The sequence below is a fragment of the Austrofundulus limnaeus genome, unplaced genomic scaffold, assembly GCF_001266775.1.
Source record: "Austrofundulus limnaeus strain Quisiro unplaced genomic scaffold, Austrofundulus_limnaeus-1.0 Scaffold96, whole genome shotgun sequence".
NCBI classification, from domain to species: domain Eukaryota; kingdom Metazoa; phylum Chordata; class Actinopteri; order Cyprinodontiformes; family Rivulidae; genus Austrofundulus; species Austrofundulus limnaeus.
In genome coordinates this window covers 623946-638981 of record NW_013952498.1, presented here as the reverse complement: position 1 = coordinate 638981, position 15036 = coordinate 623946, and the positions used below count along the sequence as shown (strand labels likewise).

Here is a 15036-nt window from a genome sequence, read left to right as displayed (position 1 = left end):
AAAAAAATCTAAATTTAAGGGAGATCTACCCGGTTAAACCAAATATATAAAAATCACACAATAACTTTAATGTAATATCTGCATCCATTGGATGTTGTTTGGATTTACCTGCTTCGTTTTAAGGTGGTAAAACAAATTGCTTGTATTTATTCCTTTCTACACACTTTGTAGATTACGTTTTCTGCACTCCATGTGTTTAATCTGTGCGCGCTCCGGCAGGGTGACAATCATCCCCTTTATGCTTTACAGMTTTTTTTTTTTTTTGAAAGACCGTCAGACTGTCACCCTTTCCCACAGCGCTTCCCCGCTGTAGACAGCATGGCGCTATGACTGCAGGAGAAATGAGGTCCATTAGACTCAGCGAGCTTTTGTGCGTCCCAATGGAGCTCGCACTGACTTTGCCTACACTGACTGTTAGTGTTGTAGTCAAGACCACCTAACCCGAGACCAAGTCAAGACCAAGACCACAGTGTCTCGAGACCGAGACAAGACCAAGACCAGATAAAAAAGTGCCCTAAATGATGGAGTATTCTGTACACATGTACAGTGAGGGAAAAAAGTATTTTGTTTCTCATAGTTGAGGTCTAACTATGATGTCAATCACAGGCCTCTCTCATCTTATTAAATGGGAGAACTTGAACAACTGGTGCAGACTAAATACTTTTCCCCCACTTTAGCTAATTTAATTTGTAGAGCTAATATTGACAAAATCTTTGTGTGAGGACAGAGGAAAGAATTTTGCTACAGAGGTAGATCGTTAATGTTAGTGACGATAAAAGTTTGACGTTGTCCCCCATCATCTCTGAAACTGAAGCACTGCTGAATGAACAAATTGCTGTACACTTTCTCCTGGTTGTTGTTGTTTTACAATGATATTATTTCTGAATAATGTAGCCAAATTTTTTACTTAAAATTTTGAAGACATCCTTTACCGCTCCCAGAGAACCACGGTTCACTTTCCGAGAGTGCTGCATGCAAGTGACGGGGTATGTGGATGGGTGACAGCCGGTAACAAAAATACATAAATAGCAATGAGTCAGGTTTGAATTTGAATCAGTAGCTACATTTTAAATCCAATGAAAGCAAGAATGTTAACTAATAAAATGGACAATAATCTGGCTATTTAGTGATATTTCCACAGTTGTAGTCTTGACTGGTCTTGAAATAAAATTCCGAGACAAGACCGAGTACAAATGCTGTCGAGTCCAAGACAAGACCAAGACCATCTAAAACTGGTCTTGAGACCGGTCTTAAGACCAAGACTGGTTTCAAGTACTACAACACTACTGACAGTCGCCTCGCTGTGTGACCGTGACATGTGCCGCGCTCCTCCCGCTGCAGGCAGTGTGGTCACTCGGTTGCTGACCGGACGACGCGCCGTCACGTAAATATGTAAACAGTTCGGCGTCCATTTTCACACACCCGAACCAGGTCCAGATGATTTATGTTTTGCAACTTTTTGCTCTTCCTTTGTGCTCTCAGCCACGCTGCTTCCCGCTTCCTCTGTTTTGACTCCAGCCGGTTACGTCATCAAAAAGAATCACTGTGGTTGTCCGGTAGACTACAGATCTCTATCATAGGACAAATTTATATAGTTTCTACTGTATATCGTTTATACAGTATTACACATTCCTACTTAGTATTTATACACATCAGAGCCCTCAGCTCAGACTAACAGGTACAAACCTCCATGCAGATCTGGTAGAGCACGAGGCAAGCCGTGTGATTAAAGAGACGGTTTCTCTTCCAGTTGAACTCCACAGTGTCCTCCTCGACTTCATGAAGCACTGAGTTAAAACACACACACATGCAGGAAAACAAAAAACAAACAACTGTAACATTTAAAACCATACATCATCAACTAATGTTTACGTGCGTGAAGGAACCTTACCTTTGATCTTGTAGAACGTCTCAGGAATGAAGGCCTGAATGGCTTTGAAGCGCTCCACCACGAAGCCCAGAGTGGGAAACTGACAGCTGCCGTAGGAGATGAGCTGATTGGCAAGGGATTCTGGGAAGATTTTCTGCAGACGAAGCGTCTGGAATCGAGTGAATGATGCTCCTGTAGAGGATGAATGCAGATGTGAGAGGATTATATTGACATTATCTGTGGTAGATTTTTGAATATACAAGTAAGTTACAGATTATTCTGAGCTGCTCAGTCATTCTGTAACACTGGAAAAACTTTAAAATGTTTTAAAACTTTACCGATTCGTAAATCCAGCTCCTGCCGGACATCAACAGCATCGCTGACGTTAGAATCAGGCTCTGCTAGCGTCTCGCAGGCTCTCCGAATCGAGTTGGGGGTGATCTCGGAAAACTTTGCTCGAAAGATTTGCAAATTGGGGTTCACTAAAAAACATACACAAAACTGCTTAGTAGACAAAGATATATGCAACTTGCTTTTCCTTAAAAACTCTGCAAACAGACTTTAGATGGACGTGCTTTCCTACAATACCTGTTCTGCAAACATCAATCACTTCAAAGCCTATGTTTTCTCCCTCCCTGTCACAGTCGGTCCAGATGATCAGGGCCTGACACTGACGCGCTTCCCTTTCCAGAGTCCTCTAAAGAAAACAAAATGAATAAAGAACTAAAATAAAAAAGATGCATTATTAAAGAACAGAATTCAGATGTCATACAATTGGAACATTCAAATTTCCAGACTATTGAGTGCACCTGAAAATAAGCCACACCCACTAAATAACAAGAATAATATGAGAATAAATGTACATATGTAGACCGCACTTGTCTATAAGCTGGAGGTGTCCACATTGTAACATAAGATAGTTATACAAAAAGATGATACACTCAGGGCCGCCTGCTGGATATTTATCGGAGGACCGACTCAAAACAAGCACACTGCAGCTGGCCCACATCAACACAGGCCACAAATATGCAAGGCACACAAAAATAGAAACGTGGCGCCACACACCTAATGTCACATGAGCACAACGTGTATAATGTACAAAAACAGCGCACCTGTCCCACGCAATGTCCAATGGGCACAATGTGACACACACACACACACACACACAGGTCTGGTTTGTATATCCCCGTGGGGACTGTGCATTGACTTCCATTCATTGTTTTGGAAATTTTGTATCCTAACCCTGACCATTAACGTTAAAGTTAACCTCACAGGTACCTGACCCTAAAACTAACCTCACAGGTACCTACCTGACCCTAAACTAACCTCACAGGTACCTGACCCTAAAACTAACCTAAACTGAATTCACAACTTGGTCCTAAATCCAACCCCCCACCCGTAATTTGCATTTGGACCCGTGGGGACCAATGCCCGGTCCCTACGATGCCGTTTTTTATTTTTGGGAAAATTGTACCCACGATGTAGGAAAAACAAGGCCACACAGACACACACAGGGGTATGTCCCTTATGTGCGGGACTGGCCTGTTTTTTTCACTCCTGTCCCAGCTTTCTGCAGTTTGAAACAATTGACTAAGCATTTGACTAAGATAGATTACAAAAAGTAAAAATAATTAAATAAATATTGACAAACGTTATTTATGGCTGCGATTTGCAACCACTAAATAATGCCTCATTTCTGTGTCTCTTTCTCCTTTGCAGAAGGAGGCGCAGAGAGAAAGGCATAAGATGCAACGTCAACTGTCAATTATACCGTGCCACTGCCACTGTATTAAAAAATAACATAAAACAAGGCAGCAAAAAGGATTTGATTTATGCAGAATGTAATGGAAACCATGTCAAAGAAACAAAAATGCTGCAAAACGTTGACTGGGAAATGGGTGCAGTGAAAACTGATTTTCATAAAGTCATTTCCTTTTTCTCCACAAAGGGAACACAACATGAAGCGACACTGTAAAAGTGATTCACACAAGAAACCTGCAGCTCAGAAAACTTCCTGTCACTCTATGGACGCATTTTGCTCAAACTCAAAGATGACTGGTAGACTGATCAGTAACCTGTGAGCTGCTGGCTGGGCTCCTACAGGAGCTGTAGGGATGAAGGCAAAAAAAGCTTTTTGTCCACAAGAGGATGATGACTTTTAAAGCTCGTCTTAAAACCCATCTATTTTATTTGGCTTTCAACACCAGCGGGATCTAGTTTTAAATTGTATGTTTTTGTTTTTAAACCATTTTTAATAACTTTTTTTATTATGTTGTGTTTTAATGTACAGCACTTTGTATCAGCTGTGGTTGTTTTAAAGTGCTTTATAAYTAAAGTTGGTATGGTATGGTATGACGCACAAAGAAGAAATTACAGGACGTTTTGACACAAAAGAACATTTCTTAATTTATTTTGTCCACAATTTTAGCAATAGTAAAGGAGAAAAACAATATAAAGTCAAATATGTATAATAAAGAACATCTCAAAGGAAAATCTCATGGTACACAGTGTTTTCAGTTGTACAGCTGCAGGCGCAATGCTCTGAATCGCATCGGCCACGTAATGTAAAGACTTATAAATTAGCCGCATTATTGTTTAAGCCCCAGTGTTCAAAACATGTGAAAAAAGTAGTGAATATAGTCTGGATATTAAGGTAATTATTTTTGTATAAAAAGCAAAAATATGTGTTTTGGTGCCTTTTTATGAATTCCTAGCAGGACGTGTCGTAGCCATACCTTTATTTGTATCATATTATCTGGACAATACTTCTCAACCTCTGCATCAAACAGCAACACAGGATTGCAACTGTGCCTTTGGTGACAAACAAAAAAACAAAAAACCAATTAAAACTATTAAACTGTTATAACTATAAACTCTTTCAATGTGATTGCACACACAAAAAAATGGCACATTTATTTACCATTTCTGGAATGGTGCCTTAAACTCCAAAGCAAGTAAATGTCCTGACACTGACGTCGTTGTTACCTTCACATTCTGATGGAAAGAAAAACGAGATAAAGATTGTAAAATAACAGAACGGCAGTAGTTAGGGTGCATATCTGCACAATTACACATTTTACTGTTTTTGCTTACCTGGCCAAAGAGATGATATTCAAACTCGTATATTTTATTAAACTTTGACAGTCCTTCTCTCTAAAACAAAAAGAGAAAACAGTGAGATTTGCATCAAACAAAGGATTATAAATGCTTTTGAGGAAGAGGTTACTCAATACCAATGACAACTGCACGTTTCTTTTTTTTTTTTTTTTCAGTTTTGTGGTTGGTGCTTTTGCTAAAAAAAAACAGGAACATGTTGCTACTTTTATTTGGATTCAGACTATGTCTAAGAGACAAAATGTCAACTATATTAATTTCAAGGCTTTAATTGTGAAAACATGTTTAATTTGATTGCTTTGAATGTCTATAACTATATTGTTATAATGTCCTAATCATACTAGGCACTGATGCGCACAAATGATTATTATTATGATTATGATGATCCCAAGTGAGTTTGGACACATTTAGAGAGTACTAGATTTCTGGTTAGCTATTTGATCATGGGCTGTTAGAGTAAGCAGAAACATTACTTATCAGTGATTTATAAGGAGTTGGAGACAGGACTCACCCTCCTCGCTCTGCCATTAGACATGATCTCAGAGATCCCTTTGGCTGCATCGTTCTTCTCAGCAACACACAGGACCCGCTTGATCTGAGCCCAGCTCCGGATCATGTCTGACCCCTGCTGCCGTGTTTCAGGGCACCGGACGCTCCGGGACCCCCAGAAGCACCTCTGCTGAAGCCGCGTTAGACCCGACCGAAGCGAGGATCTTCCGAGGAGGTGCAGTATCAGCATGCCTGGCCGCTCTCACCTGAAGCAGCCGCTGCTGCGGGCCACGCTGTTATTAGCGTGTTAGCTGACGAGGCTAACTAAATCATTGCTCTAAGAAAAGTTTTTCAAACAGTTTAAACCTGGACACTGGTTGAATAACTTCGCGGTCGATAAAATCGATAAACAAAACAAACTCCGACTACTTTTATACATTTAAAATTAACAAAACATGTTTCAACTACATTTTTGGAAAGTTGTGTAGTGTTTACAAAATCCCCGCCTGCTTGTCAAAAACTGCCGTAAAAAGGACGTAAAACTGTCGCAAAGGCTTGCGCTGGCAAACGCAAATAAAATTAGACAAAATAAACAACAAACGAATTAAAATTTTGTAATATTTACATATGTACTGTATTTATGTTACTGCATTTTATAAACATTAATAAATGAAATAAAAATTGTGATGRAACATTACTGCATGAATCAGAACTTACATCTTGTCCTTTAAAAATGCCCCGGGATCATTTATCTTTTTACACTTGTTGAGGAAATATAATGCTGATGTACGGGTAGTTCAGAAATTTGATAAAATATTATTTTAGTCAATGCTTTTTGTTTAAGAGAAACGTCTGGAAATCCTGCTATTTGATAACAGTTACACTGTTTTGTAATTATTTTACTTTCTGTTTTACCAATGAGTCGTTACGCATAATTTATTATTGTAGCATTTATTTTAATGTTTGCAATCATTATGTTTTATATATATAAACTCTATCTGGTGACATTTTATGGGTATAAAGAAATGTAGGTACTAAAGTTTAAAAGCCTGTCAGTAACTGGATATTATGATAATTAAGTGTTTTTTAATGTAAATCGTTGAATTAGCTATTTTTTAAAATTATGAATATATTTTTCAGAGTGGATTTCCTCCGGGTGGGCGGAGCTTAGGTCACCTGACCAGGCAGCGTCCAGCTGGGTAAACATGGCGCCTGTCTGGTTGTGAGCAGTCGGCGAAGCGTTTTCTGTCTTTAAACGATGTTTGTGCTTCAGACACCAGTTATGTTGACGGACTCGACGCTTGAAGACATGAGGAACAGGAGGTCGGACGTTCCTCTTCGGCGCGTTGTGACCGTCTGCTGTCTGCTCGGACGCTGTAATTATTAACTGTCGCTTCATTTTTCCCTCTAGGTTAACAAAGGCTGTGAGTTGTATTAATTATTTTGTCCAGTTATCTATTTCTTCCTCCCCTTTTTTCTGCACTGACATACCACTACAGGGTGACGGATTGTGTGTGCTCATTTGACCGCCTTACTGATTTATATATATATTTTTTGTGGACCAGTTCGTCTTAAATCAACACCTCCAGTACCAGTATGCCCAGTCTGACTAGACTTTATGTGTCTACCCCTCACTGTTACGATCCGACAGCTTTTCTATGACTAACAGTGCTGCTGCTGTTTCTCATGCCTCTCTCAGTTACAACATTATGATAGGCTCCCCGGATGTGGTAGCTTTCACCAAAGAGGATGAGTACGGGCAGACAAACCCAGAACCCTGGGATCTCCCAGAGGAGTTCTCCGTTCCCCTGCACCCCCTGGCCGACTCCAATCCTTGGGCCAAAACCTCCTGCGCCAAGTTCACCAAAGACTTCATCCTCATCTCTGAGTTCTCCGAGCAGGTGGGTCCCCAGCCTCTCCTCACCATCCCAAATGACCCTAAGATCTGCGGCACCTTTGACCTCAACTACTTCTCGCTGCGCATCATGTCGGTGGACTACCAAGCCTCCTTTGTGGGGCATCCGCCCGGCAGTGGCTATCCGAGGCTCAGTTTTGTGGAGGACTCCAGGGTTGTGCTGGGCGACTCCAAGGAGGGGGCGTTTGCTTACGTCCATCACTTCACTCTGTACGACCTGGAGGCCAGGGGCTTTGTGCGACCTTTCTGCATGGCGTACGTGGCGGCGGACGAGAAGAAAATCATGCTTCAGTTTCAGGAGCTTTCCCTTCGCTTCTCACAGGCCTCCGAGTGTCTGAAAGCTGGGAACAGGCGGGCCTTTGCTAAGGAACTCCAGAGGAAGCTCCAGGACCTTGAGTAAGAATTTTAATCAAACTCAATTGACCTACAACCCGGAAACCGCTTCATTTATAATACACAACCAACCACCTGTTTACAATCAGGTTAGAAGTCTGGTAAATCCAAAGTCACACAACAAATAGACTACCTTTATTGCTTCAATAACAGTTAAGAGGTAGCAGCACAGCACTGCTAATCAAATGTATTGATTAAACAATCACCAGCACTCTGTACTGCTTAAAAGAGCAGTTTTGCAGCTTTGGAAAGTTTAGGAATGTGTTTACACATTATTAAACAGGAAAAACATCAGCAATAGAGGAAGAGTTGTTGCTGCACATCAATCAGGGAAGACCTGCAGAATTTCTAAACTACAGCCTTTGATGTTCGTAATTTCGCAGACTGCATTACTTAGAGGTGTCAGAAGACTGGTTTGTCTTTCCAAGAGTGAGTGACTGAGAGTTTGACCTGAAGGTGTAGGGGAAGAAAATTATCTACCAACACATTTTCATTTTTTAGCTCACTTTCTGAGCTAATTTTACTAAATTAAAATTTAATTGTTATATGTATATATTAAATCCTAAATCTAATATAAAAATTAAATCTTACATGTTGCAGCTAAATGATAAATCAGACATTTAGGAAGTTCAAAATGGAACGCAGTCTTTGCAGTTTGTGTGCAGCTTTTATTATGAAATCATCATCCTGAGAAAAAAGCAACCAGTAACGCTGCTGAAGAATGCATTTACAATTTAAATTCAAAATGTGTTCATTGAAAACAAAATTAATGGTACTTGTGGTCCAGCCGTTTGAAGTGCAGCTCAGACACCGGCCGCTACAGCAAGTTTGAGGTCTTGTCTTAAAGTTTTAGCAGTGTTAGCACTTCCTTTTGTTGCAGGATGATGACATCACCACAAAAGCCAAGCACCAACAGCAAAGGCTGTGTTGAATTCTGAAATAATGAACTGTAAACTTCAGCATTTAGCAACAACATTTACATTTAACTTTTGCATTTAGATTTACACATTGAGATTTAGGATTTAACATTTAGTAAAAATTAGTAAAATGTAAAAGCTAAATAACAATAAAATGCAAGTGGAAAAATTTTAACTAGAATTTTACACAATGAAAATGTGTTGGTGACATTTTTAACATTTTAAACCTTTTATATGATTTTTTTCCACTTGGAGCCCCATATTCAAGTATTCTGTACAGCAAAAAAAAAAAAACAAACAGAAAAAATAGTGTAAATACTTGGAGAGAAAAGAACAAAAATTGTACTTTAACATAGAAAGTACCTTTGGTGAGGCAAGCAGAAGGTAAAGAGCTGAGTTCTGACCCATCTGTAGCTTATGCAAAAGACATAGTTTGAATTATTGTCATTTTGTAAGTGGGTTAGTCTTAATTTTTAACTCTCAAAATGACAAAAGAAACTTTCTCAAAGATTTTGCGGCCACACCTGTGAATGTCTGGTATTTTCTCTTGTTTTTGCATCAGACAGACAGAAGTCTGATTGTGTTACAACAGGTGCACAAAATAATGTCAGACAATAAATCACACTAAGCAGCTGAGTTTGACTGTTCAAAGCAAAAATAATACATAAAAGTTGGTTCCATTGAGCTGCCATAAAATGTCAGAGTTGTTCTAAATGAAGCACATTTTACTTTAATTTAATCTCGTAGTGAACACAGCAGTTTGGTTTCTTCATAACAAACCCTTTGATTCTCCCGACAGGGAGCGCTCTGACCTCTGATTACAGGAGGTAAGGTACTGATTTCTCAAAAGTTCTTCCTACCTAAAAAAAAAAAACAAAATAGAAAATTACGTTTAAACAATAACAAAAATGTAATGGTAATGGTCGACTAAGCAAGGTTTGTTTGGATAATTTATCACCAGAAAAAAATTAAGCAAAGCTGTATTCGGAAAAAAATAAGTTTTTAGGAGAACAAACCTTAAATATGTATCCTAGGATAATGTGTTTTTCTACAAATTTTTATGGTAAATTTAGTGGTTTTCAAAATACTGTTGCATTAGTCAAAACAAAATGTGACAAGAAATGGAAATCAATCAAACATAGTTATCTAAAACCTTGTAGCTTTTAAAAACAGAAGTAACCATCTCTGGTGGTGTTTTTTTTAACTGATGCTCCTGTTTTCTCTTGAAAACCTTTTGCCCTGACCCTGTGCACCCCTTCGCTTCTTTTTGCTCTGCAGGTACACCCATTCTGTGCTGCAGCGAGAGGAGGGCCTACAGAGGGAGGCGGGGCCTCAGTGCATTTACTCCGCCCACGCCGTAGAGAAGGCCAATGAGCTTGCCAATGTAGAAAAGTGTATTTATGAACACAGAGACCTGCTGAAGCAGATCTGCTCCTACCACCGCCGTCCACGCCGGGATCCTCAGGCCGTCACCTGCCAGAAGTGTATGACCGAGTGTTTAAACGAGTGTGAGATGCTGTTGGCCAAATACGCCAAGCTTGCCGAACCTGTTTGTTACATTGAAAGGGTATTAAAAGGAGTAGACACAGAGCAGAGTCCATTAGATGAGGACGAGGATGACGGTGTCAAACGCAGGCCGTCCTACACGCCACAGCTGATCAAAGCCAAGTCTGCCAAGTGTTTTGACAAGCGCCTGAAGAACCTCCGAGAGCTGTGTGAGGAGACCTTCTACGAAGCTGCGGTGGAGCTCCTGAAAGAGACGGAGAGCAGTTTCCGGGGGGATTTGTGTTTCCTGTACACCCGCTGCCTGGACAAGGCGCTGCGCAGGAAAACAAAAGTTGTCAACTTCCTGTTTGAAGAGGAGCTGAATGAGAACACTGCGGATGAAGCAGGAACACTAAGACCATTCTGTGCTGTGAATCATTCCATAGACAACCATGTGCACTTAAATCCACCTTATATTGTTCTTGGACCAGAGGCTCTCGATCTTGGCCCGTCAAGATCTCTACATCCACTCGACTCTGAGTCCGGGACCAGCGCTGCTCAGGGGACTGAGCTTGGACTTAGGGAGACATCTGGACATTTGGAATCCTCCCCCTCAGATCAGACTCTGGAGACTCAGGAGAGCTCAGAGGAGACCAAAGGAAGCTTCAGCAGCGATAAGAGCGGCACTGATCAAGCAGAGAAGCAGGAGAGTCTGGCCAGTTTGATCTCAGAAGGACCTGACCCTTATTCTGATCTGACCCCTGAGCCTGACCAGAACACTGATTTGGGGAAGGAAAGCAGCAGTGAGGAAGTTGAGACCACTGCAGGGGAGGATATGAGTGATGGACTGAACCAGACCCCCGTGTCATTGCTGGAGGTGCTGTCTGAGCTGGACGAGCATGACGCAGTAAGCGAGTCCAAGTTGCCGGTTCCAATAGACACGGCATGCTGCATCGCCCAGGAACGTTTCCTTTATGAGGCGCCTGCCTCTAATGTCGTGTCTTGCCTGCAACAAAACTCTTATCCAAAGCCCTCTCAAATCCTGGTGGTCAACCAGGAACCCCAGGCTCTTCTTCCAGTCCAAGATGAATACACTGTGGGTTCCCCGTGCTCTGAAAGTCCTGCAGCTGGCCTGGAGCTTCCTGTGGGTCTTGGAGATGCGATTTCTCATTCCTCAGTGGAGGAGGGCTTGGACTGCACCTTGAGTGCTTCCACGGGGTCCGACAGGGCTGCCTCGCKACTTAATTACGGGGGGTCGGTGACCTTTCGTCAGAGGAAAAAGGCTGCTCAAAGTGCTTTGAAGTTTCTGCGTCAGTATCCCTTTGCCTTGCAGGTGATGTGGTGTCTGCTGAGTGGCAGAACCCTGGTGGTGCACGGGTCCGATGAGGGTAAAGTCCGCCGGCTGGTTGCTGCTCTGGCTCTCTTCCTGCCCGGTCCCGGGAAGTGTGGAGAGAGGATTCAGGCCTGGCTGACTTGTCCCTTTAGCCTCACCGACTTACAAAGGTGGAAACTCATTGGATTGCAAAGGTAAGATGAAGTTTAGAAAGTATTTTACATATTGTGTAACTCTTTTTCAAACTATGGCAGGGTGATATGACTGAAAAATGTGTCACGGTTTAAGAGTTTCATATCAATTGATATCTATAATCACTGATTAATTTTTGGTATTACCTTTTTGAAATAAGGACCAGGAGAAAAAAATACTGATTAATACTGTCAAACTGGTGATGTGACCTTTCCTCTTTTATCCACAATTTCCTCTCAAGCTGTTGTCCCATTGTCTCCTTTCACTCCACGTCGTTCTTTGTTTATTTTGAAGCAGTGATGAGGCACGGTGATGAAACATGAAACTACTGTGCAAGTTAGTCAACAGGTTGTTGCTAACTTACTTATCGAACATATTTTCTTTTTCTTTCTTTTTGTGAATTATTATCAGAATTAGAACCAGCTTTATTGGCCAAGTATGTTAACACACACAAGGAATTTGTTTCTGGCAGATGATGTCTCTCCAATACACATACATACAATATACACAGTGATGGAAGCACAATAGCATAAGACATTATTGGACCTTAACCCAACATACAGGCAGTGGAGAAAGTACTCAAACGCTGTACTTAAGGTAAAAGTACAGATAAACAGACAAATATGTACCTCACTAACATTTTTACTTGAGTAAAGTAAGTAAATAGTTGGTTTTAAAAGTACTTAAAGTATTAAAAGTAAAAGTACTTGCGTAATGTATTCCCTAATGGTCTACACATCATGAAGTGAGCCTACTGTATGTCTATTTTGAATACATCAATGGTGTGCCATTTTAGTGAACAATGCTGCAGATATTGCATGTTTTTGTGTTTACCCTCTGTGACACAGCTCACATTTGGACTTCTGTGCATCATCGGACACTGACAACAGCTACAGAAGCTGTCCTCTATCAAATCTAGTTTTTCGAACCGGTTTACTTGAATAAGTCTTTTAAATAAAGCCATGAGTGGCACATTCCCTCTGGCTGACTCTGTGGTGGAATCCCTTTTGGGTGTGCGAGTGTCGCCACTGATTCTCCAGCAGGTGATGCAGAATCGCCCCACTCTTCTTGAAAGAGGGTCTAATGAAATTTTACTGCTTTGTTCAGTGGACCAGTTATAGCAATTCCCCTCCCACCATTGATTACTTTCAAACTAAACAAACAAATGGAAAATCATGATGTGACGTGACGTGAATGTAACTTGTACACATTACAGAAATGTAGTGGAGTAAAAAGTACAGATACTTAATGTAAAATGTAGTGAAGTAAAAGTTGAAAGTACCCATGATTAAATCTACTAAAGTAAAGTACAGATACATGAAAAATGTACTAAAGTACAGAAGCAAAGTTCTTGTACTTTGTTACATCCCACCACTGCATACAGGAGCAGCTTGTAGCAGATAAAGAATTCAAAATGCTGATTATTTAGTTACATGTCGCTCATTGAAAGACAGGTTTTAGAAAAGGTTAATTTTAATGTACTGTATTTTGTCACACCTTTCTCTGTCATTACTCTGACTCTGTCCTCGATGACTCATTCAGCACATCTGTCTCCATCAGTTTCTGTTMCTGCTCACTTTGCTCTCTCTTTTCCTCAAATCAACTTTAAATTTAGACGTATCGAACATACTTACAGTATTTTTATAAGAGTATGACTTATAAGAGGATTAACTTGGTTTGGTTTTAACAGTTTTGTCCATTTAGATCTTTATTCAGATATGCTTCAAACAGGTAAATCTAAACGCAGCACAAAAAGTAAGTACATTTGTGTTTGGTTGATTACTTCTTTCTTTGTTCTTGACAATAAGTCTTATAGTGGGCACCTGATTGGGAGCTAACAGCAACAGCAAAATAAGCTGTTTGGAAGAGAAGATTTTCATGTGCACAACCCATCTACTCAGCCCTACTGCTCATCCCACAAATGCATGTTCCTTACAAATGTGGCACCGTTTAGAAGGAAAATTAACAGACTTCACAGTGATTTATAAAAACCATTGTTGCAACAAAGAAATCGTCTACCAAACACACATTAACTTACTTTTTTGTGTTAGTCGGAGTGTGTCGTAAGCAAAGATTTATGGCTCCTGCACAGATGTTTATTTTCATGTTCTGTATTTTTGTATCTTGAGGCATTTATTATAAATCCGCACTGTCAAATAAGATATGATAGTTTTGAGTATTTATGTGAAAACTTTGTTGCAGCATTTTTTTTTCTGCTCATCTTCTAACAATTCTTGCAAACGTCTTGCTCAAAAATTCACGTTTTCCAAAAGTTGTCTTTATTTTTTAACTTTGCCTGCATTCTGAATTTATAATTCTGCATGTAATTGTTTTTGTCTCCTCCTCAGAGTGGCGTCTCCTGTGGGCTCCAGCATCTTTTACTCCCTGTCACGCTACAGCCGCTACATCTCCATCCTGGACGTCGACGCGAAGAGCCTGCGCTGCCCGCCGTACCGCGGACTGCTGCTCGCCAACGTGGCCGACCACCGCACCTTCATCCGCCGCGGCTCCACCTACCTCCTCCACATTCAGAGCACGCTGTGTCACCTCGCGGCCAGGGCCTTCCTGTTCACCTTCACCCACCACCTCCACCTGCCGGTCAGCCCCACCGTGGGGTTCGGGGTGGTGGAGGCCAGGCGCCGCTCCTTCCTGCAGGAGCAGCTGGGGCTGGATGAGGAGGACAGCCAGATCCTGCTGTACCTCAGCCGGCTCATCACTCAGCAGTACCTACAGGCTGCCGACAGCGCCAGCTTTAGTTTTAACTACACCAGCAGCGTTTATTACAAAATCTAATCTTAGGGGGTGGATTATTTCCCACATTATAGCAGAAACTTTGGTTTTTATCTGCCTAAAATGACCCTACTGCAGTCAGACTCGCTGCACTGATTGCTATTTTAACCGTGTTTAGACTCTGTTTGCTGCGTTGTTCTCTGTTCATCTGGTTGTTTGTTCAAAGCATCTCTGAGACGTTTGTGTTCGAGCCTCTGCAGATGAAGATCGGCTRGGCTTGTTCTTATGGTTTTTTTTTACTTCTGTGAAAATGGAGAGAGAAAAACCCTGTCGTTATCAAAGCTCAGTCATTTCTCTCCTCAACACACATGGACAGAGAAGTGCAGCATCACGGCCATCTGTCTGCGCCGCTTTGACTTCAGCCGACTTCCTAACAGGTTCAGCCTCGGCTACGTGTCAACACCTCYCAGTTCGTCAGCGTCGTCCATCTTTTCCAAGTTTGTCCAACACACGTGTGCTGTCATCTGCTGCACGCAAGAACAGACATCTATCCACGAAACGCCACTAATGCAGCTGGTTTTATGACAAAGAAACTAAC

At 41.2% G+C, this 15036-nt stretch overlaps 2 protein-coding genes across 4 annotated transcripts in view; one reads left to right on the top strand and one right to left on the bottom strand.

Annotated features, from left to right (window-relative positions):
* Window positions 1–6011, bottom strand: part of top3a (DNA topoisomerase III alpha) — a 24528-nt gene extending 18517 nt beyond the window's left edge. The window contains 8 exon segments of the mRNA XM_014012883.1: window positions 1687–1787; window positions 1892–2062; window positions 2209–2352; window positions 2459–2567; window positions 4606–4681; window positions 4791–4864; window positions 4964–5023; window positions 5496–6011. Of these exon segments, the coding sequence (XP_013868337.1) occupies window positions 1687–1787; window positions 1892–2062; window positions 2209–2352; window positions 2459–2567; window positions 4606–4681; window positions 4791–4864; window positions 4964–5023; window positions 5496–5723 (963 nt within the window). The 5' untranslated portion in view covers window positions 5724–6011.
* A 106-nt stretch (window positions 6012–6117) lies between these two features.
* Window positions 6118–15036, top strand: smcr8a (Smith-Magenis syndrome chromosome region, candidate 8a). Of its 3 annotated transcripts, none has more exons than XM_014012887.1 (4): window positions 6118–6849; window positions 7173–7784; window positions 9977–11710; window positions 14057–15036. In XM_014012887.1, exons 2-4 carry the CDS (start codon window positions 7183–7185, stop codon window positions 14499–14501), a joined length of 2781 nt encoding a protein of 926 aa, XP_013868341.1. In that variant the 5' UTR covers window positions 6118–6849; window positions 7173–7182; the 3' UTR covers window positions 14502–15036. The 3 variants fall into 3 exon arrangements, with proteins under 3 accessions (XP_013868341.1, XP_013868339.1, XP_013868338.1); XM_014012885.1 differs by having other exon boundaries at window positions 6118–6897; XM_014012884.1 differs by having other exon boundaries at window positions 6118–7784.